This window comes from Urtica dioica, chromosome 4, assembly GCF_054948205.1.
Source record: "Urtica dioica subsp. dioica isolate 48M chromosome 4, U.dioica_male_clone48M_v1_H2, whole genome shotgun sequence".
NCBI lineage: Eukaryota > Viridiplantae > Streptophyta > Magnoliopsida > Rosales > Urticaceae > Urtica > Urtica dioica.
Window position 1 is genome coordinate 25,159,872 of NC_142759.1, and position 22,051 is coordinate 25,181,922.

General features: G+C 39.1%; 1 protein-coding gene across 1 annotated transcript; it reads left to right on the top strand.

The window, feature by feature from the left end:
* The first annotated feature begins 1,681 nt into the window (after positions 1 to 1,681).
* Positions 1,682 to 4,753, top strand: LOC149401361 (uncharacterized). The gene is made up of 2 exons (XM_089610682.1): positions 1,682 to 2,302; positions 4,511 to 4,753. The coding sequence occupies exons 1-2, from the start codon at positions 1,682 to 1,684 to the stop codon at positions 4,751 to 4,753; spliced, it is 864 nt and encodes a 287-aa protein (XP_089466808.1).
* Positions 4,754 to 22,051: the final 17,298 nt, after the last annotated feature.

The window sequence follows — 22,051 nt, forward strand, 5'->3', positions numbered from 1 at the left end:
GAAAGTCAAAGTACGGACTCACTATGTGATTCCGAACAAGGCCTATTGGTGAAGTACTAAGTTGTGAGTCTGTCATGAGTAACTTTGTGAAGTTCTCATAGATATGGAATTCATGTACAAGATTGCTGAAATGCAATGTATGTCACCTCATGCTTTGTTCCTTGGAGTGTGAATAAATGAACTGGCCAGTGTCCAAATTGAGTCCTGACTCTTTTGGATTAAACAATGTGACTTGTTAGCTCCTCGTCAATACATTGTTTCTAACTTATTCACAAGCGACAAAGGAGTTGAGGAAATAACAGCTAGAAGGGTAAAATGGTAATTTAGTAAATCCCGACTAGCTGATGACATTCATGAAGGGTAAACATAGATAATATTCAGTGGATCCGCTCATCATAATTAGGTCGAATTCTTGAGTAGAAAATAAATTCATTTGAACCGAGAGATTTTCAGTGTCAGCTCTTTAGTGGAGTCAGTTGGCATTAAGCTAAACTTGGAAAAGGTTTGTGAACTTTTGAGTCCAAGTGTTTAGCTCAAGCTTTGTTCATTTGGGTCCATGAGGTCATTGTCACGAATCACATCGATAGGAATAGTTAAACTGGAAGCTAAGTCAAAACAAGAACGAAAATTGTCGAAAGGGTATTTTTGTCTTTTGAGACATAAGGATGAAATGGATGTCAATAAATTTTGACAAGTTCATTTGATGACTTAATGTCACTCGGCCATAATATGATTATTGGGCCTTGTGAATTAATTTCATTTCATGAGAATTTTATTGAAAATTCTTAATGGGCCTTTTTCATGTTGTCATGAACAAATGGAAAAGCTTCTAGAAGCCCATTCTAGAAGGTCATAGGCGCCCAAATACCCAAGAGAAAGAGAGTTCCTTTTGTGCATTAATGTATGAAGATACTTGCCAAAAGAAAAAGAGGAAACAAATTTCCTCTAAGAGGCATAAGGGATTTCGGCCAAACAAGCTTGGAGAGAGCAAGGAATAAAAGAGGAAACAAATCCAAGGTGTTATTAAGGCACATGTTGGCCGTGTGACTTGGATGGGAATGGGCAATAAAGATTGCTCATAAAGGCTTGGAAAATAAGAGGAAACTACTTCTTTCCAAGGCCAACCCTTCTCCTATAAATAGGACCCTCATTCCTCTCATTCTATTCATTCCACATAAGTTAGAGATTGAGAGCTTCTCTCTCTAGACCTTGTGGTGGCCGAAAATCCTCTCTCTCTCTCTAGTTTATTTTCGATTTTTTCTTGTCTTGGCACCTAGGTCCTCACTCGACCTAGTGTTTAGCTCTGCGACTTCGAGACTCGTTCTTAAGTCGTAGTGTTTAAAAGTGCCCACTCACTGATTCCTTCTTTTCGAGTGATTTAGTGATGGAAACTTTCGTGGTTGCTCGAGGTGCCGAGGAAAGAAAGAGAGACGTGCTGCGAGGGGAGACGAGCGTTGCGAACTTTCCAAAAGCTTCTTCAAAGTTCAAGCTTCAAGAAAGGTTAGTAAACTCTAGCTCATATTGGTTTTTAATTACATGTACTTGCACTTGTCTAGGTTAGTAAAAACCGTTTTTACTTGAAAAGAAAATTTTTAAAATTCCGCCGCTTAACGAAGCGTTAAACTTTTTCTTAAACCCTAGATCGATTCCAACACTCTATGCTTAGAGCAGATTTCCCAGGATGAACGTGGACCTGAGGGAGCGATCTGAGAGGCAGTTATCCCTCAAATCTGCTCACCAAGTGTGGAGGATTAAGCAAGATCATAGAGCTCTTGTGGCTTACACCTCTCTCACAGCAACTGCTAGAGAGGACTGGTACTTTGACAGTGGGTGTTCAAGGCACATGATCGGAGAAGGCTCGTTTCTCAACAACGTGAAGGGTTGCTCAAATGGGCATGTCACTTTTGGAGGTGGTTCTACAGGTACTGTAGTCGGGAAAGGAAAGCTGAATGTTTTCGGTCTTCTAGACCTTGACAATATCCTTCTTGTTGATGGCCTTAAAGCCAATATGATCAGTATCAGTCAGTTGTGTGACCAAGATTTAACAGTCACCTTCACCAAAAACGACTGTTTAGTCACTCGCAAGGACAATTCAGTGTACATGAAGAGACTGAGATCCCCTAACAAGTACTATCTTTGTTCTGCTCCCTCGACTCCTCCTTCTACTTGCTTTGTAAGCAACGTTGATGTCACAGATCTCTGGCACAAGAGACATGGGCCCTTGAATCTAAGAAGCTTGGGCAACCTGGTGTCCAAAGAGGCTATTCGAGATCTACCTGAGCTCAAGATCAAGGAAGGAAGGGTCTGTAGTCAATGCAAAGTTCGGAAACAAGTTCGTGCATCACACCAGACGGTTATTAATAAAAGTTGAAACGTTCATTCATTCTTCTTTGTCTGTTTTAAGCTTTATGATAAACTATAGTCTTTAGTTCTTAAACAAACCTAACAACAAATGAAGGGTCAAATATAGATTTGCATGAACAAACTCTTCATGGTTTGCTTAAAACAGTATATTCACAATCTAAGGATCAGAGGGCAATTGATCTCAGTATGATTTTTTAGAAGAATCTATGATGTCTGGTTATGGGACATTGAGAGTTGGAGACTCTATAGTTCTTCCGAGGTATCTTCTGAAGGTACTGAATTGACCAATGCACTCCTATAGACAGAATAAGAACAAACCATTTAACCTCTTATATCTCGAAGTCACTATGTATGAATTGCATCGTGCTTGCCTCAATCCTTAAATGAGACATGTCATTTCATTGCTTACGTATTCTCATTTGAGAAAGTCAGAGTTCTAAATTCACCATGTGATATAGACAAGACCTATTGGTGAAGTACTAAGTTATGAAGATGTCATGAGTAACTTTGTGAAGATCCCTTAGATATGGAATTCATGTACAAACTTGCTTAAATGCAATGTATATCATCTCACACTTTGTTCCTTGGAATGTGAATAAATGAACTGGCTAGTGTCTGAATTCAATCATGACTCTTTTGGATGAATCAATGTGACTTGTTAGCTCGTCGTCAATACATTGTTTCTAACTTATTCACAAGCGATAAAGGAGTGGAGGAAATAACAACTAGAAGGGTAAAATGGTAATTTTGTAAATCCCATCTAGTTGAAAATATTCATGAAGGGTAAACATAGATAATATTCAATGGATCCACTCAATACAATTATGTAGAATTCTTGAGTAGAAAATATATTTACTTGAACCGAAAGATTTCAGTGTCAACTCTTTAGTGGAGTCAGTTGACATTAAGCTAGAACTTGGAAAAGGTTTGTGAAATTTTGAGTCCAAGTATGCTAGCTCAAGCTTTGTTCATTTGGATCCATGAGGTCACTACCACAAGTCATTAGAGTAGTATTAGTTAAACTAGAAGCTAAGTCAAAACAAGTTCCATTGTTGAACTAGACAAGTTTTACGAAAATTGTCTAAAGGGTAATTTTGTCGTTTTGACATGGGATGGTATAAATGTCAATAAATAACTTTTTTGACATTGTCATATAATGACCATGAATTCTATATCGCTCGGCCATAATTAAGGAATTGGGCCTTGAAGATTGAATTTCATTTCATGGAATTTTATGTGAAAATTCTCAATGGGCTTTTCTTATATTGTCATGAGCAAATAAAGAAACATCTAGAAGCTTGTTCTAGAGTCCCAAAACCGTGGCCATCATAGAAGAGAAAGGTAATTTATTTTGTGCATTGATGTATGAAGATACTTGCCAAAAGAAAAAGAGGAAAGAAATTTGCTTCTAGAAGCAATGGGATTTCCGACCAAAGAGGGAGAAAACAAATGAGTAAGCAAATCCAAGGACTTGAATGCTCTATGTTGCACGTCCAAAGGGGGTAGAAAGAGGAAACAAGATTTGCTCATGAATATATGATATGCAGTAGAAAAGAGGAAACTACCTTTTGAAGGTGATCCTCCTCCTATAAATACCCCACCTCATTCACAATTTACAACACACAATTTTTGAGATTGAGAGCTTCTCTCTCTAGATTGTTGGCCGCCCACCCTCTCTTTCTCTATCTCTTCTTGTCCCTTTTGTTTTGGCATCGAGGTCCTCATTAGACCTATCATTTTGTTTTAGCTCTTTGGCTTATAGTCTAGTTCTTGAGTCATTATGTTTAAAAGTGCCCACACACTAAATCCTAACCACACTCAAAGACTCTAGTGGTAGAAACTTTCTTGCTTGCTCAAAGGTTAAAGAAGACTAGTGCGAGAGGTGAGCTGCGTGGGGAGATGAATGTTTCAACCTTCCGAAGGCTTCTCAGTGTTCAAGCTCCATTCGAGGTTGGTACTGAGTGAAAACTAAATGTAGTTTTAAAATTTTAAATTATATGTTTATGTGCTTGGTATAGTTTGTGAAAACGTTTTACGTGTTTTCTAGAAATTTTTTATATTTCGCCGCTTGCTAGAAGCGATAAAACTTTTCTTAACCCTAGATCTATTCAAGCATCATGCGAAGTCTCTCTCCTATCGCATCTAGGCAGAGGCTGTCCACAGTGCTTGTCATATTCACAACTGCGTGTATATTCGTCCTGGAATGTCCTGCACCAGCTATGAAATTTTGCGAAGGAAGAAGCCCAATGTCAAATATTTTGAAATTTTTGGCAGTACATGTTTTGTCCTTGCAGACAGGGAACTCAGGAAGAAGTTAGCTGCCAAGAGTGATGAAGCCATCTTCTTGGGTTATACATCTAGTGGTGCTGCTTTCAGGGTATTCAACTAGAGGACTCAATGTTATATGGAATCAAGAAATGTGGTGGTTGATGATGAAGACAAGGTCTCTCAGGAAGATGAAGCGACCAACTCTCCTGATATTCCTACCAGTGTCCCAGATGATGTCTCAAACACTAATAATGCTTCCGGTGTCTTAGAGGAAAGGGCTACATCTGACTCTCATGTGAAGAAAGTTTCGAGCGGAGTAAAGAAGAATCACCCTGCATATCCTATCATCACCAGAATGAGAAAGGAGCTAGTCAACTACACGGAGATGAAAACCAGTGTTGAGCCTAAGAATGTCACTGAGGCTGTCAGTGACGACTTCTGGATGATTGCTATGCAAGAGGAACTTGTGTTGTTTGATACGAATATAGTCTGGAAGCCTGTCCCCAGACCTGATGAGGTAAATGCTATTGGGACCAGGTGGATCTTCAAGAATAAGTCTGATGCTCTTGGCAACGCCATGAGGAACAAAGCTAGGCTGGTTGCTCAGGGTTACTCTCAGAACGAAGCTATTCGCCTTCTCCTTGGTGTTTCGTGGCTCAAAAAGTTCAAATTGTTCCAGATGGACGTCAAAATGTGCCTTCTTGAATAGTATACTCAATGAAGAGGTCTACGTCGAGCAGCCTAAGGGGTTTGTGGACCCTAAGTTTCCTGACCATGTCTACAAGCTTGATAAGGCTTTGTATGGTCTGAAGCAAGCTCCTTGTGCGTGGTATAAGCGCCTGGCAGAATACCTCACTCAGAATGGGCATGTCAGAGGTGTGAAGGATCAAACTCTCTTCATCAAGCGATCTGGCTCAGAGATGATGTTTTCCCAGTTCTATGTGGATGATATCGTGTTTGGAGGGATGTCCCAGACAATGGTGGACCACTTTGTAGATCAAATGCAGTCTGAGTTTGAGATGAGTATGGTTGGAGAGCTCTCATACTTCTTGGGATTTCAAATCAAGCAATTTGAAGAAGGCATCTTTTTATTCCAGAGCAAGTATGCAAAGGAGCTTGTGAAGAAATTTTGCCTTGAATCTGGGAAGCTACTGCCTCTGCCACAGTCAAACTCTCCAAAGAAGATGGAGCTGAGCTGGGTGACACCAAATTGTACATAAGCATGATTAGGAGCCTCCTCTACTTGACAGCAAGCAGGCATGGCATTTCTTATTCAGTAGGTGTTTATGCTAGATTTTAGGCTCAACCCACCACAACTCATCTGAGCTATGTTAAAAGGATCATCAAGTACATCCATGGCACCACTGACTATGGTATTCTCTATTCCTTTGACACCAACTCTTGCCTTGTTGGGTATTCTGATGCAAACTGGGGGAGGAAATTCCGATGATAGAAAGAGCACCTCGGGAGGATGCTTCTTTCTTGGAAATAACCTGATCTCCTAGTTCAGCCAGAAGCAAAATTGTGTCTATATCTCAATTGTTGAAGCCGAGTATATTGCTACTGGTGCTGCCTGCACAAAGATTGTTTATCTCAAGTCTATGCTGGAAGAGTACGATGTCCCTCAGGATGTCATAACCTTGTACTGTGACAACACAAGCAAGTGCTATCAACATTGCCAAGAACCCAGTGCAACACAACAAGACAAAGCACATTGAAATTCGGCATCACTACATCAGAGACCAGGTGAACTACAAAATCCTTTCATTGGAACATGTAAGTACATAGAATCAGTTGGCTAATATCTTCACTAAACCCCTGGATATGATTACATTTGAGAAGTTGCGTTCTGCGTTGGGAGTATGCATTCCTGACTTGTAGCAATTAATGGGCTGGTCAAGACACGTTTGGGCTTATGTCTTAGTCAATAAAAGGCCCATTCGGCGAGGTTCCTTGGTGGTATGTCAAAACACAGCATTTCAATTGTTAATTACGAAGCTCACATTGACGGTTTATTCTCCTAGGAAGGTCGCAAATCTCTCAACTGCTATTATTACTCTCTCTGAACATAAGTGTTGTTTTCAATGGTGCCCACAAGAAGAGTTGTAATCTTTATATTGTACATTTGATGTAATAAAGTCTCATGAAGACTCTTGCTTGTAATTGCTTATTCATTAATAAAAAGTTGAAACGTTCATTCATTCTTCCGTGTCTGTTTGAAGCTTTATGATAAAACATTAGTCTTTAGTCCATAAACAAACTAAACAACTTACGAAGAGACAAATGTAGATTTGCATGAACAAACTCTTCGTAGTTTGCTTAAAACGATATATTCACAATCTAAGGGTCAAAGGACTATTGACCTCAGTACGATTGTTAGGAGAATCTATGATGTCTGGTTATGGGGCTTTGAGAGTTGGAGACTCTATAGTTCTTCTAGGTATCTTCCTAAAGTACTAAATTGACCAGTGCACTTCTAGAGACAAGATAAGAACAAACCATTTCACCTCTTATGTCTCGAAGTCACTACGTATGAATTGCATCGTGCTTACCTTAATCCTGAAATGAGACATGCCATTTCACACCTTAGTATTCTCATTTGAGAAAGTCAGAGTTCGGACTCACTATGTGATTTCGAACAAGGCCTATTGGTGAAGTACTAAGTTGTGAGAATGTCATGATTAACTTTGTGAAGTTCTCATAGATATGGAATTCATGTACAAGATTGCTGAAATGCAATATATATCACCTCATGCTTTGTTCCTTGGAGTGTGAATAAATGAACTGGCCAGTGTCCAAATTGAGTCTTGACTCTTTTGGATGAAACAATGTGACTTGTTAGCTCCTCGTCAATACATTGTTTCTAACTTATTCACAAGCGACAAAGGAGTTGAGGAAATAATACTTAGATGGGTAAAATGGTAATTTTATAAATCCCGACTAGCTGATGATATTCATGAAGGGTAAACACTGATAATATTCTGTGGACCCACTCATTAAAATTAGGTTGAATTCTTGAGTAGAAAATAAATTCATTTGAACAGAGAGATTTTCAGTGTCAACTCTTTAGTGGAGTCAGTTGACATTAAGCTAAACATGGAAAAGGTTTGTGAACTTTTGAGTCCAAATATTTTAGCTCAAGCTTTGTTCATTTGGATCCATGAGGTCACTGTCACGAATCACATCGAGTAGGAATAGTTAAATTGGAAGCTAAGTCAAAACAAGAACGAAAATTGTCAAAAGGGTATTTTTGTCTTTTGAGACATAGGAAGAAATGAATGTCAATAAATTTTTTGACGACGTGTATCACTAGGCCAAGTTAGTTCAATTGGGCCTTGTGGATTTATTTCATTTCATAAGAATTTTAATGAAAATTCTTAATGGGCCTTTTTCATGTTGTCATGAACAAATGGAAAAGCTTCTAGAAGCCCTTTCTAGAAGGCTATAGGCGCCCAAATACCCAAGAGAAAGAGAGATTATTTTGTGCATAAATGTATCAAGATACTTGCCAAAAGAAAAAAAAAGGAAACAAATTTCCCCTAAGAGGAAACAAGGTGGGCGCCCAAATGAGTCAAGGGAGAAGCAAACAAAAGAGGAAACAAATCCAAGGACTTACTTGATATGTCTTGGCCGTGCACCTCATGAAGGAAAAAGGGAAATTGGCTCATGAATATGTGATATTCTATAGAAGAGGAAACTACCTTATTGAAGGTAAGACCTCTCCTATAAATAGGAGCCTCATTCCTCACATTTCATTCATCCAAAGTTTTAGAGATTGAGAGCTTCTCTCTCTAGACTTGGCCGCCCCTCTCCTCTCTCTCTCTAGTCAATTTCGTTTTATTGTTTTTGCACCTAGGTCCTCATTTGACCTAGAGTTTAGCTATGCGACTTCAAGACTCTTCTTAAGTCGTAGTGTTTAAAAGTGCCCACACACTAATTCCTTTTATTTCGAGTGATTTAGTGATAGAAACTTTCGTGGTTGCTCGAGTTGCCGAGGAAGGAAGAGAGACGTGCTGCGAGGGGAGACGAACGTTGCAACCTTTTTCCAAAAGCTTCTCAACGTTCAAGCGTCTAAAAAGGTTAGTAAACTTCTATGCTCATATTAGTTTTTATTTAAATGTGCTTGCTCTTTGTCTAGGTTAGTAAAAACTGTTTTACTTGAAAAAGAAAATTTTAAAATTCCGCCGCTTAACGAAGCAAGAAACTTTTTCTTAAACCCTAGATCAATTCCAACAACTGTGTCAGTAGTTACATTTCAAATTCTCTCTTTTCGCCTTGCTATCGTCCTCTTCAGTGTAGCATTTCTGTTGTGTTTGAAAAAATGGTGCGTACCAGGACGCGAAAGGATTTCATCAAAAAGGCTGGTAAGGAAGCTAATCGCAAGAAACCTCTGGCTTAAAGAAGACAATCTCTAAGGTCAACAGACATGGAGTGAAGATCATCAAAGCGAAGTCGAGCGGGGTCGATTGTTTGGCCGGAGATCCTTCTTCAATGACTGAACGTCTGAATCTTTGTGAGAATCTGCCTCCCTTCCCTCAGTTAAAGGCAACTGTTCTCCCTCACTCTATCTCTGCACCTAGGGATGTTCCTAGAGACATGCAACAGGATGTACCCTCTGGGTCCGGTGTCCCTGAGATAGAAACGGTGTCGTCTGCCGCTGACGAGATGCTAGATCTTGGAAAGCCTGAAACGGCTAATGTTAGAAATACCTCTTCTGACAACCCTAGATTACCTCAAGCTAAGGAAGAGTTTGACAACCCCAATCTGGAGGAGATGATCGCACTAGTACAAAAGAGACTTTTGGGTGCAAATTTTTCCCAACCCAAAAATCTTTTTTTGCACCAAAAAATACCTTTAGGTGCGACTTTTCCGCACTAAAAAGTCCGCACCTAAAGGTCTTGGGTGCGAAAAGTCGCACCCAAAAGTCATAAGTTTCGGATGCGACTTTTATGACTGAAAGTATGTGGAAAATAGCGGGAAAGTATTTTGGATGCGAAAAAGTCGCACTCAAATTTGGCGGGTAAGCTTTTGGGTGCGACTTTTCGCACCCAAAAGTCATTTGCATTTACCTTTGGGTGCGAAAAAGTCGCACCTAAATTTGGCGGTTAGACTTTTGGGTGCGACTTTTTGCACGCAAAAGATATTCCCCTTTAACTTTTGGTCGCACCCAAATTTGGCGAGTAGGCTTTTGGGTGCGACTTTTTGCACCCAAAAACCATACCCGCCAAATTTGGGTGCGACAGGTAAAAGTAATTATTTTTAAAATCTTTGTGATGCACATATTCTAAATAGCATTAATTAAAATATTCATTAAATAAAATTGACTAATAACATTAATTTGAAAATTCATTAGATAATTTTAGTTATTAAATAATATTGATTACAATAATAATTACATAATTATAATAAAAATTCTGATGTTTGATAAATAGTTAAATAAACGTTTAATCCTATTCTTTTTTATTTCTCTTTTCCCCTTCCTGGGGTTCTACGCCACTGCTTGATAGCACTACTTCTTCTTCCGCTAAATCTTCCTCGTGTGCTATTCTCGCTCGTCGTAAGCTCTCGGTGGAACTCTATTGAAGCTAGCGGCGTCGTCTGAACATCTGCCATTGAAACTGATGGCGGTGTCGTCTGTCGATCTGCCATTGAAAGTGATGGGGGCGTCGTCTGAGGCATTGGCGTCAGCTGAGGCATCTCGGGGCCGGACGACATATGAGGCATCTCCTGCAGCTGGGCTTGCGAGGATCGCCTCAACTCATCTATAGCGGCTTCTTGTGCCACCAATTGGGACTGTAGCTTGCTAACCGCTGGATCTGGAAAGCCCCGCGATGACGAACTTGATGACGAGCTCTCGTCAATGGCCTAAGCAATGGCCCAAGATGATCTCGGGACCGAGGGACCTATCCCAACATACCAATCTTAATGGTGCCCGAGAACGTCTTGCAACGCGTACTGCTCTGCGTCGTCCAAGTTAAATGGTGCGCCTTGCTCCTCTGCTTGTGGCTAAAGATCCGCCACTTGATCGACTATTCTTGCCTTTACAGACATGTAAAAAAAATAAGATTATCGAAAATTGATTATTAAGTAAATAATATAATAGTAATTAACAAAAATAACTTACATATGCTTGTCTCGCCCAGTCTGTCGTCCATTCACCTTTTTTGTTATGGTGCTTTTTCTCCCACGTTTCTAACGCGGAGCCCAAGGTCCCATCTTCCTTACTCTGCAATTTGTATGAAAATATGAGTATTATATTTAAGTGCAAAATAAGTAATACAAAATTAGAATAACTTAGGTTAATATAACGATGAGCCAAGTAAGAAAGCGATCCTTGTGTCGACTTTGTCTTCTTCTTCGACGAATTTACCTTGCTGCGTTCTGACTTTTTCTGCAAATATTTAATTGCGTCATTATTCGATCTGTTAGAAGATAACATGATTTATTAAAATATTACATTACCTTCGAATTGTCTGTTGAGAACTCGTCTACCACCGTCTCGCAATCATCTTTCCTATATCCGGTTGGGACTTCGTTCTTGGCAATATTTGTTTTCCCGTAGAAGTCCAACCGGAACTTTTTTGATAGACGAGCCTTCTGGTTACGTCGCCTTTGTTTGGTATTCCGAAGAATAGCCTGGTCAATCGTATTCTTAAAGCAATCCGCTGGAATATCATTACCGGTTTCGAGATCTGCGTACACGAAAGTGAACTCAGAACGAATTGCGCTAAGAATAGCAGACACTGTCTGGGGAGTCACTTCACTCCAATCACAAACTGTAGGCGGGACATAGGCTTTCACCAAAGCGCCGAGGCGGGTGTTCAATAGTCCGATCTTTGGGTTTTTCTTTCTCGTATCTTGGTAGAAGGTTTGGTTTATTGCGTCCCACTTGACCGGCTTCGCACCGGGTACGCCATGTGTTGCTTTCGCCGACGTTGAGCTGGTTGTTGGTCCTGTTACTTTCTTAGGAGCTCGGAAAGTCGGTGTATATGGTGGACCTTGAGAACCAGGTGTCTGATGCGGATCTACACCTGCTCCTGTAGATGTCGAGATCCTAGAATATGAAAATAACATTTTATTAAAGAATCATATAATATGAAAACAATATTTGTAAACAATATAAGATTTTCAAATCTAAGTAAACAACATTTTATAAAAGAAACGTGGACGGTACCACAGATATTTTATTAAACAGAAATTGCCTCATTTGCCACAAATTTTATAATATTTTTCCACTTTCCACCAAAAGGCTAATTTTGTCCAGAATGCCACCAGCCCATGTGTAAAAAGTCAAGTTTGCACTTCACTATTATTTTCTTAACAATTTTTTATTTAAATATTTATTTATTTAACTTACTTATTTAAATATTGAAAATATAATTACACTCATTTCTATTACCGTCTGTCATAAAATGACACAACATGTTTTATTTTAATTTGAGTCATTTACTTAATTATTAGATAATTAGAAAATAATAGTGAATGGCAAATTTGACTTTTTACACATATGATGGTGGGATTTTGGGCCAAATTAGCCTTTTGGTGGAAAGTGGGAAAATGTTATGAAATTGGTGGCAAATGAGGGAATTTCTCTTTATTAAAAGACCTCACATATGGTGGAGGAAAACCGTGGTTACATAAAAAAATTATCATTGATCGTCATCATTGCCTACAATATCCTCTTCTACATCAACATCGACATCTTCTTCCTCATAAACGATGTGTACCTCACTGTCATCATATCTTCATCCTCGTCACTAATAGTTACTAGAAGATCAGCTTCTTCAGTTTAATGTCGATGATTCAGACGCTCGATGTTTGACAATTCTACTGTCAATGGGACCAGACAATTCTACAAGCTTTTTCAGAAGCATCATGTTGCTGACATCAAGAAGCCGCCCCAGTCCAGTATCCCTCATGCCAGGTTCTTCTCTCCTGACGCTCTTGTTGTTCCTCCCATGTTAACTGACATCAAGAAGCTGATCGATCTCTCCATCGTTGACAAGATCAAGCACCAGGACATGCTCATTGCCACATCCAGTGAGCGCAAGAAGGACATGGAGGAATCTCTCGCAAAGATGCTATCTGGTGCCACATCCTCTACATCCCATTGATCCTCCGAATTTTAATGATTATGTTTAGTTTTTATGAGTTCCTGCTTTTCCTCCATCTTCTTCTTGAACATCTGGTCTGAATATATTTTTTTTTGTTCCTTGATTTTCCTTGTTTGCCTTTGATTGGCAAAAAGGGGGAGTCAATTATAATACTCTGAAAACTACTCTGATGCTGATAATATGCTATGTTATAGTTGCTATGTTCTGTGCGTGTGCTTTCCTCTGTCAGTCACTGTGACATGAGTGAATCTTGCAGTGCCTTGTTCTCCTCTATCAGTCACTGTCACATGAGTGATCTTACAGTACGGCATATGTTGATCGCTCAGTTTTGCAAGTATCGACTTTTACCTTCTCAAAGCCAAAAGGGGGAGATTATTGTTACATTGAGGTTGGCGTTTTGGTTTAGGCAACTCTATTGCCCATAACATCTTTCGTCACTTTGTGCCAGAAAATGACGTGGCCTCACTGACACCTTTTTGTTTATCCTCGTCCTGATGTGCGCCATCGATCTTGGTGTCTAATCATAGTACATTCTCTTTTCTTGTCTCATATAAAAGAGATGCCATACCCTAGGAAATGTCATCAAAGTTTACACGCCGAAATCATCTCTTCAAGAAAAAAGTGTGTGCGTTTGGTTCTCTAGGTTTTGGCTCTTTTTGGGCGAACAAAAACCTAGAATTTTGCAATTGTTGTTGTTATTATTGTTATTGTTATACACTGATACACTGAGAGAGTGTAAGAGTGAAAAGTGATGGGAGCTCAAATCTAGGGGGGGCCTAGGTTAGTAACACCATAGAATAGCTTGGAGTTAGGAATAGTGGAAGGTGATCATCCATTGTATTCCATCTTGTACTCATTCTATTGTCTAGTGGATTTACTCTTTTCACCGAGATACGTATCCCCCCAAAGTAGGCATTTGAGGCCGAACTGAGTTACCACTCTTGGTGTCATTTACGTACTTTTATTATATGTTGCTTGTTCTTCTTGCAGTTGTTCTTAACAACACATAACAAGACAGGTTATACAGTAGATCTGGACTGCCAGCGGCCAAGGAATCCAACATGATCGCATACATGTAAAAAACGCAGAGGAATCTCGAGGCTCTCTCATGGTTCGAGATCTTGCAAGTTCCATGCGAGGCAAATGTTGAGGCCGACGTGCTTGCACGCCTCGGATCTGGCATAGACGAGGAAAGCAAAGGACGCGTCCCCATCGAAGTGGTTACCAGGCCATATGTCTCGAGAGATGACGTAGGCGTGATCGAGGATGCACCATCACCTTCATGGATGACACTGCTGGTGGAATACCTTAAGCGAAGATTCACACCTCAAGACAAAGCGGAGGCGAGAAAGCTGAAAAGCTTGGCATCAAGATACACGATGACATGAGACACCGTATTCAAGAGAGGATACTCGATGCTACTACTTCGATGCCTGAACGAGCGTGAAGCAAAGAGCGCACTCCGCGAGGTCCATGAAGGCTTATGTGAAAACCATGCCGCCGGACATTCTGACACTAAAACTCCTAAGACTGGGGTACTTTTGGACAACCTTGAAAAAGACTCGCACGAGTGAGCCAAGAAGTGTGACAAATGCCAGAGATTTTCCCACGTCCAACACTAGGCACCTACGCCCCTCTGCCCGATCATCATGCTCGGCCCTTTGTGAAATAAGGGATCGACCTTATCAGCGAGTTACCTATGGCCCCGCGGTTGTATAGGCATGCGATCATCGCGATCGACTACTTCACCAAATAGGTGGAGGCGGAACCGCTAGCAAAGATCACAGAGGCAAACACGACCAAGAAAAATATAATTTTCCATTGAGATTCCCGTGTCAATCGTGACCAACAAGGAAAAGCAATTCGACAACGCGCGTGTCCGCGAGATTTGCGAACAGTTGAAGATAACCAAGTCATTTTCCTCCTTAAGCATCCGCAGACCAATGGCCATGTAGAGGCAGTGAATAGCACGATCAAAGAAAACCTCAAGAAAAAGTTGGAGGAGAAGAAATGAGCGTGGGTTGACGAGTTTCCATTCGTGTAATGGGCATACCGGACGACCACGCGAAATGAGACCAGTGAAACCCCATTCGCCCTCGCGTATGGCGTCGATGTTCGCCTTGATGCCCACAAGAAGAGTAGTAGTTGTTATATGCATTTGATGTAATAGAGTTTCAAGAAGATTGATACTGTAACTGCTGAATAATAATAAAGAGTTGAAATTTAATTTCATTCTTCCTTGTTTGTTTGAAGCTTTATGATAAATTTTAGTCTTTAGTTCTTGAACAAACCTAACAACAAATGAAGAGTCAAATATAGATTTTCATTAACAAACTCTTCATGGTTTGCTTAAAACAGTATATTCACAATCTAAGGATCAAAGGGCTATTGATCTCAGTATGATTGTTAGGAGAACCTATGATGTCTGGTTATGAGACATAGAGAGTTGGAGACTCTATAGTTCTTCCTATGTATCTTCTGAAGATACTGAATTGACTAGTGTACTTCTAGAGAGAGTACAAGAACAAATCATTTAACCTCTTCTGTCTGAAAGTCACTATGTATGAATTACACCATGCTTACCTCAATCTTGAAATGAGACATGTCATTTTATAGCTCACATATTCTCATTTGAGAAAGTCAGAGTTCTAGATTCACTATGTGATATAGACAAGACCTATTGATGACGTACTATGTTATGAAGATGTCATGAACAACTTAGTGAATATCTCATAGATATGGAATTAATGTACAAGATTGCTGAAATGCAATGTATATCACTTCATGCTTTGTTCCTTAGAATGTGAATAAATGAACTGGCTGTTGGAATAGATCTACGATTAAAAATAATTTATCACTTCTAGCAAGTGCCGAAATATAAAAAATTCGTTAAAACACGTAAAACAATTTTACTACCTAGACAAAGTGCATGAACATATAATTTAAAATTAATAACTATAAAGAGTTTTCACTCGGTACCAACCTCGTTAGAAGCTTGAGCGTTGAGAAGCCTTTGGAAAGGTTGAATCGTTCGTCTCCCTACTTAGCTTGTCTCTTTGAGTCTTCTTGAATCCGAGTAACCACGATAGTTTATACCACTCGAGTCTTCGAGTTTAGAAAGGATTTAGTGTTTGGGCACTATTAAACGCAGTGACTCAAGAACTAGTCTTAAAGTCAAAGAGCTAATACAAAAACCTATGTCTAATGAAGACCTAGGTACCAGAATAAAAGAGCAAGAAGAGAGAGAGAGAGAGAGAGAGAGAGAGAGAGAGAGAGAGAGAGAGAGAGAGAGAGAGAGAAGGGGGGGGGGCGGCCAAGCTAGAGAGAGAAGCTCTCAAACTCCAAAACTTGTGTATTCAACATTGTGAATGAGGTGTGATATTTATAGGAGGAGGGATTGCCTTGAAGAGGTAGTTTCCTCTTTTCTATTGAATATCACATATTCATGAGCACAATCTTTATTTCCCATTCCTATCAAAATACCAAGGTTGGAAATAGTTTCCTCTTTTCTTTATGCTTGGCCGTCCATGATGATAGCCATATGCTATCAATTTGTTTCCTCTTTTTTGTGTTGGCAAGTATCTTCATACATCAATGCACAAAATAATTTCCCTCTTTCTCTGTATGGAGGGCCACGAAATTTTTGATCTAGAACAAGTTTCTAGATGTTTCTTTATTTGTTCACGACAATTCAAGAAAAGCCCATGTAGAATTTTCACATAAAATTCCATAAAATGAAATTCAATCCTCAAGACCCAAATATTATTGTTGTCCGTGAGATTCAATTTACATTATCATCATAGGACAATGTCCAAAATCTAATTTTGACATTTATACCATCTTATTGTCCTTGTGGACAAAATTACCCTTTAGACGATTTTCGTGAAATTCGTCTAGTTCAACACTAGAACTTGTTTTGACTTAGCTACTAGTTTAACAAATCCTACTCTAATGACTTGTGGTAGTTATCTCATGGATCCAAATGAACAAAGCTTGAGCTAGCACACTTGGACTCAAAAGTTCACAAACATTTTCCAAGTTCTAGCTTAATTGTGATGAGTGGATCCATGACTCATCCTGAACTTTTGTGTCCAAGAATGCTAAGTCAAGCTTTGTTCATTTGGATCCATGAGGTCACTACCACATGTCATTAGAGTAGGATTTGTTAATCTAGTTGCTAAGTCAAAACAAGTTGAAGTGATGAGCTAGACGAATTTTACGAAGATTGTCTAAAGGGTAATTTTGTCCATTAGGACATAAGATGTTATAAATGCCAAAATAAGATTTTGGACATTGTCATATGATGACAATGTGAATTAATCCACACGGCCATGAATAGGATTCGGGCCTTGATGATTGAATTTCATTTTATGGAATTTTATGTGAAAATTTTACATGGGTTTTTCTTGTATTGTCATGAACAAATAAAGAAATATTTAGAAGTTTGTTCTAGATGAGAAATTCGTGGCCCTCCATCGAAAGAAAGAGGAAATTATTTTGTGCATTGATGTATGAAGATACTTGCCAAAAAGAAAAATAGGAAACAAATTTATAGCATATATGCTATATGTTGGATGACCAAATTAGAGAATGAAGGGAAACAAATTTCCAACCTTGGTATTATTATGATAGGAATGGGAAATAGAGATTGTGGTCATGAATATGTGATATTCATTACCTCTTCAAGGAAATCCCTTCTCCTATAATTACCACACCTCATTCACAATGTTGAAACAAGTTTTGGTGAGAGCTTCTCTCTCTAGTTTTTGGCCGACCTCTCTCTCTCTCTCCCTCTCTCTCTTATTCTTCCTCTTTTGTTTTGACACGTAGGTCCTCATTAGACCAAGCATTTTGTATTAGCTCTTTGGCTCTAAGACTAGTTCTTGAGTCATTACGTTTAATAATGCCCATACACTAAATCATTTCTAAACTCGAAGACTCGAGTGGTATAAACTATCGTGGTTACTCGGATTCAAGAAGACGCAAAGAGACAAGCTAAGTGGGGAGACGAGCGATTCAACCTTTCCAAAGGATTCTCAACGTTCAAGCTTCAAGCGAGGTTGGTACGCAGTGAAAACTCATTATAGTTTTTTTTTTAATTTTAGATTACATGTTCATATACTTTGTCCAGGTAGTAAAATCGTTTGACATGTTTTAAAGAATTTTTTATATTCCGTCGCTTGCTAGAAGAGATAAATTATTCTTAATCCTAGATCTATTCCAATAAATGGTATCAGAGCTATGGTCAAAGTTTAAGCATGTGCTTGTAATTTAAACTATGAGTATGAAAATTGTTTTCTTAATTTTACTCGAGTAATGAATTTGCTAAAATTGTTTTTTAGATTTTTTTTTTAAATTTATTGCTCGGGCCTTTAAACTAAAGTGCGTGTTGATTTTCTACACTATATGGGTGCTATTAAGACACATTAGAATTAGCTCTAACAGTTTTAATTTTTGGATATACAAAATCATGTTTTGAGAAGTTTGAGAATTTCGGGTAATTTTATGAAATAGTAATATTGTCTTGCTTGCTTTATTTATTTACTTGTTTGTTTTATGTTTGTTGTTATTTTCTTTGGTGCTATACTATTACTTTGTTAATAAAAAAACACCAATAAGACTTAAGAACTAAATTAAACATTTCCTTACACCTAATTCTCTTGCACTTTTTTCCTCGGACGAATTTCTGTCCGAAATTCCTTTAGCTTAAAAATACCTCTCGGCGAGTGCATATCTCTGCTCGAAACTTGGATTTGAATGGTTCTTAAACCAAATTAATGGCATGTCAGTCTACTTTCGAAATCATTCAGAATTAGCTCAATTGGACATCGGAGCCACCGTCTACAACGTTTTTACTCCGAGGTGATTGCAGTCCGGGATTCTAGGGTTTCTGAAAATTTTGGATTATGGATCCCGGATCCCGGATCCCATTCCGAGAGTTCTAGAACTCGAATGGAAAATTTCCTTGAGAAAAAATGTTTTTTTAAGTATAATATACATAATGTGTCATATTGAAAAGTTTTGATATTTTGAATATTTACTTGAAATTGAGATTTTATAAAAACTAGTTTGAATTTTGAAAAGTTGTTTTCACGTTCAAACATGAAAATATTTTGTCATCCAAATCAAATATGTTTTCAAAAGTTTTTTCAAAACTATATCTATATCACTTATGTTCAAAAATTATTGCTCTTGAAAATTTAAGTGGGAGGTCTCCTCGAAGACTAGTTAGCAAGAAGATGCAAGAAGATGTGTAATCTCAAACATCAAGTGTTCAAGTGAGTTAAAAGTTCACACTTCTTTGACACACTTTCCCTAGTAGAAAATAGGAAATGTCTGAGTATGTACCTTGTGCCTTTATGCACTAACACTGCTCTCCCTTGAACCATGTCGATCTAGGAATCAATTTATAGAATTCCACTCTATTTCTCTATATACTAGGAAACGTGTTTCCGAACATATAAGAGATAATGTGCCAACTCTAAAAACTAAGTGGGAGGGTTATACTTGTTGTTTATAACCCACAATCTCCAACCCTAATGAAAAGTGCAATTGTCGCCAGACTAAAAGTCACCCTCGTGGTCTTCTCTTAAATGAGTGTACTCAACGGTGCTCTGCTCTGATCATTGCTATAAGAGGTACGTCCGAGAGTGAAATAATGAGACAAGGCCTCCCCTCCGCGGATTGTTTTTCAAAGTAGATCTCATGGAGTAAGTGGTTGGTTACACACTTAGACTCAATCCCTAGTAATCCTCCCTGGAGGCACTGCGAAAGGATATGAGTGATAAAACATTTTTACAAGGTGGCGAGTCAAATTTGATGTATTGACATCTTGGCTATGCATTAATGACGAGTCATTTATTTATGAAAGGAGACTCTTTTCGGCCTTCCCTCAAATGAGTAAAGTATCATTTCGTTCATAACACCTTTGGATTTCTTCTGTCTTGTTCTTCCTAAAAACTTAAACAAATTATTCTAAACCAAAAGACTAATCATAAACTTGTTTCAACTTATTTTCAGCAGGATGTCTCTCAACCATCTCTCAACCATGCTTTCCTCAAACAAACTCGAAGGTGAAAACTACCTTGATTGGAAACGTAACCTCGACATCATCCTTACTGTTGACGAGCACAAGTGGGTACTCACCACCCTGTGTCCTCCTCGGACAAATGTTGATTCGACTAAAGAGGACAAGGACGCCTTGGTGACCTGTCTCCACTCTGATGAGATTGCGAGGTACTATATCTTAGCATCTATGAACAATGTGCTCAACAGCAGCATCGTGACATTGAGAAAGCCGCCGATATGCTCTATAATCTCCATGAGATGTTTGGAGGGCAAGGGCTTCAGGTCAGACAGCAAGAAGTCTGATAGTTTATGAACTGTCGCATGAATGTTGGGACTCCAGTTAGAGACCATATGATGTTGATCATTAATTATCTTAATGAAATGGAAATCCTAGGATCGGAGATTGATGGAGAGACTAAAATAGATATGATCTTGGAAACTATCCCCGAATCTTTCGCTACCTTCTAGCTGAACTACTCCATGAACAAGCTAGAGTACACTGTTACCGATCTGATGAAGGAGCTTCACACTGCTGAAGGTCTCAATAAGAGAAAGAGGAACCAAGGACAGGCACATGCTACTTAGCAAAAAGCCTCCACCTCTGGATCTAAGAAGAGACCTCGCATGGCTAAGAAGAAGAACCAAGGCAAGGTTCAGAAGAAGACGAAGCCCCAGGCAATCAAGGTGGACAAGTCTAATGACAAATGCCACCACTGCAATGAACCCAGACACTGGCGCATGAACTATCCTGCCTACCTCGAAGCTAAGGAAAAAGGTGTTGTACTTATTACCGAAGCATTCTTGACTCCGCTGCTACTAAGAGACATGTGATGGACGGTCCACTCCAAGCCTCTGCAATAGGTTCATTGCCTACTTGTGAATCTTGTATAGAAGGAAAAATGAATAAACGACCTTTCTTTGCTAAGGGTCGAAGAGCCACTGAGTTATTGGAACTCGTACATTCTGATTACTCAAGATACGGTTTTGTCTATCTGCTCAAGCACCAATCGGAGACCTTTCATGTATTTAAGGTCTTTTGGCCTTTATTGGAAAAGCAAATTGGCAAACAGATCAAAACCCTTTGATCCGATCGAGGTGGTGAGTATATGTCTAGAGAGTTCGATGACTTCCTTAAAGAAGAAGGAATCGCTTCTCAGCTTACAGCACCTGGCACATCTCAGCAAAACGGAGTGTCAGAGAGAAGGAACCGAACTCTAATGGAGTTGGTTAGATCGATGATGAGTTACTCATCACTCTTTCTTTCCTTTTAGGGATATGCCCTCGAAACAACAAATTACATTCTGAACCAAGTCCGGTCTAAAAAAGTTCATGGTACTCCTTATGAAGGATGGACAGAGTGTAAAGTAAATATAGGCCACATCAGAATTTAGGATTGCCTTGCACGTGTGCTAAGGCAAAAGACTAGCAAGTTGGTTAGTAGATCGGAATTATGTCTATTTGTTGGATATCCGAATAAAACTAAAGGTTTCACATTCTATAGTCCCGAGGACAACAAAACATTTGTTAGCACGAACGCTCGTTTCCTTGAGGAGGACTTTATGAAAGATGTAAAACCTAGAAGCCAAATTGTGCTTGAAGAAAAGTTGGTTGAGGATGCTTCTACCTCATCTGTAAGAATTGTTCTTACCCCAACTGAAACACAACCTAACTCATCAGAATCTCGTCATGTAGTACTTCGACGTAGTGGGAGGACTTCTCAAAAGCTTGAAAGGTACATGTCTGTTGGAATTGATCTAGGATTAAGAAAAGATTTAACGCTTCTAGCAAGATGCGGAAAATAAAAATTTTCTTTAAACAAGTAAAAACGATTTTTACTAACCTAGACAAAGAGCAAGCACATGTTATTTTTAAATTAAAGCTATCTAAGAGCTATTACACGTTTACTAACCTTTATGAAGTTTGATCGTTGAGAACCTTGTGGAGGTTGAATCGCTTGTCTCCCCACGCAACTCGTCATTCTTCGTTCTCCGGGAACTCGAGTAACCACAAAAGTTTCTATCACATAAATAACTCGAGCTAAAAAGGAATTAGTGTGTGGGCACATTTAATTACGACGACTCAAGAATAAGTCTTAGAGTCGAAAAGCTAAAACAAAACCTAGATCAAATGTGGACCTGGGTGCCAAAACAAAAACGAAAAGGGAAGAGAGAGAAAGAGAAGATGGGCGGCTATTCTAGAGAGAGAAGCTCTCAATTTCTAAAATTTTGGGATGAGAA

Coding starts and splice junctions, on each gene's coding strand:
- LOC149401361 (XM_089610682.1), top strand. CDS start 1,682: ATGAACGTGGACCTGAGGGAGCGATCTGAGAGGCAGTTATCCCTCAAA. Junction 2,303..4,510: donor TCAAGATCAAGGAAGGAAGG/GTCTGTAGTCAA, acceptor TATCGCATCTAG/GCAGAGGCTGTCCACAGTGC.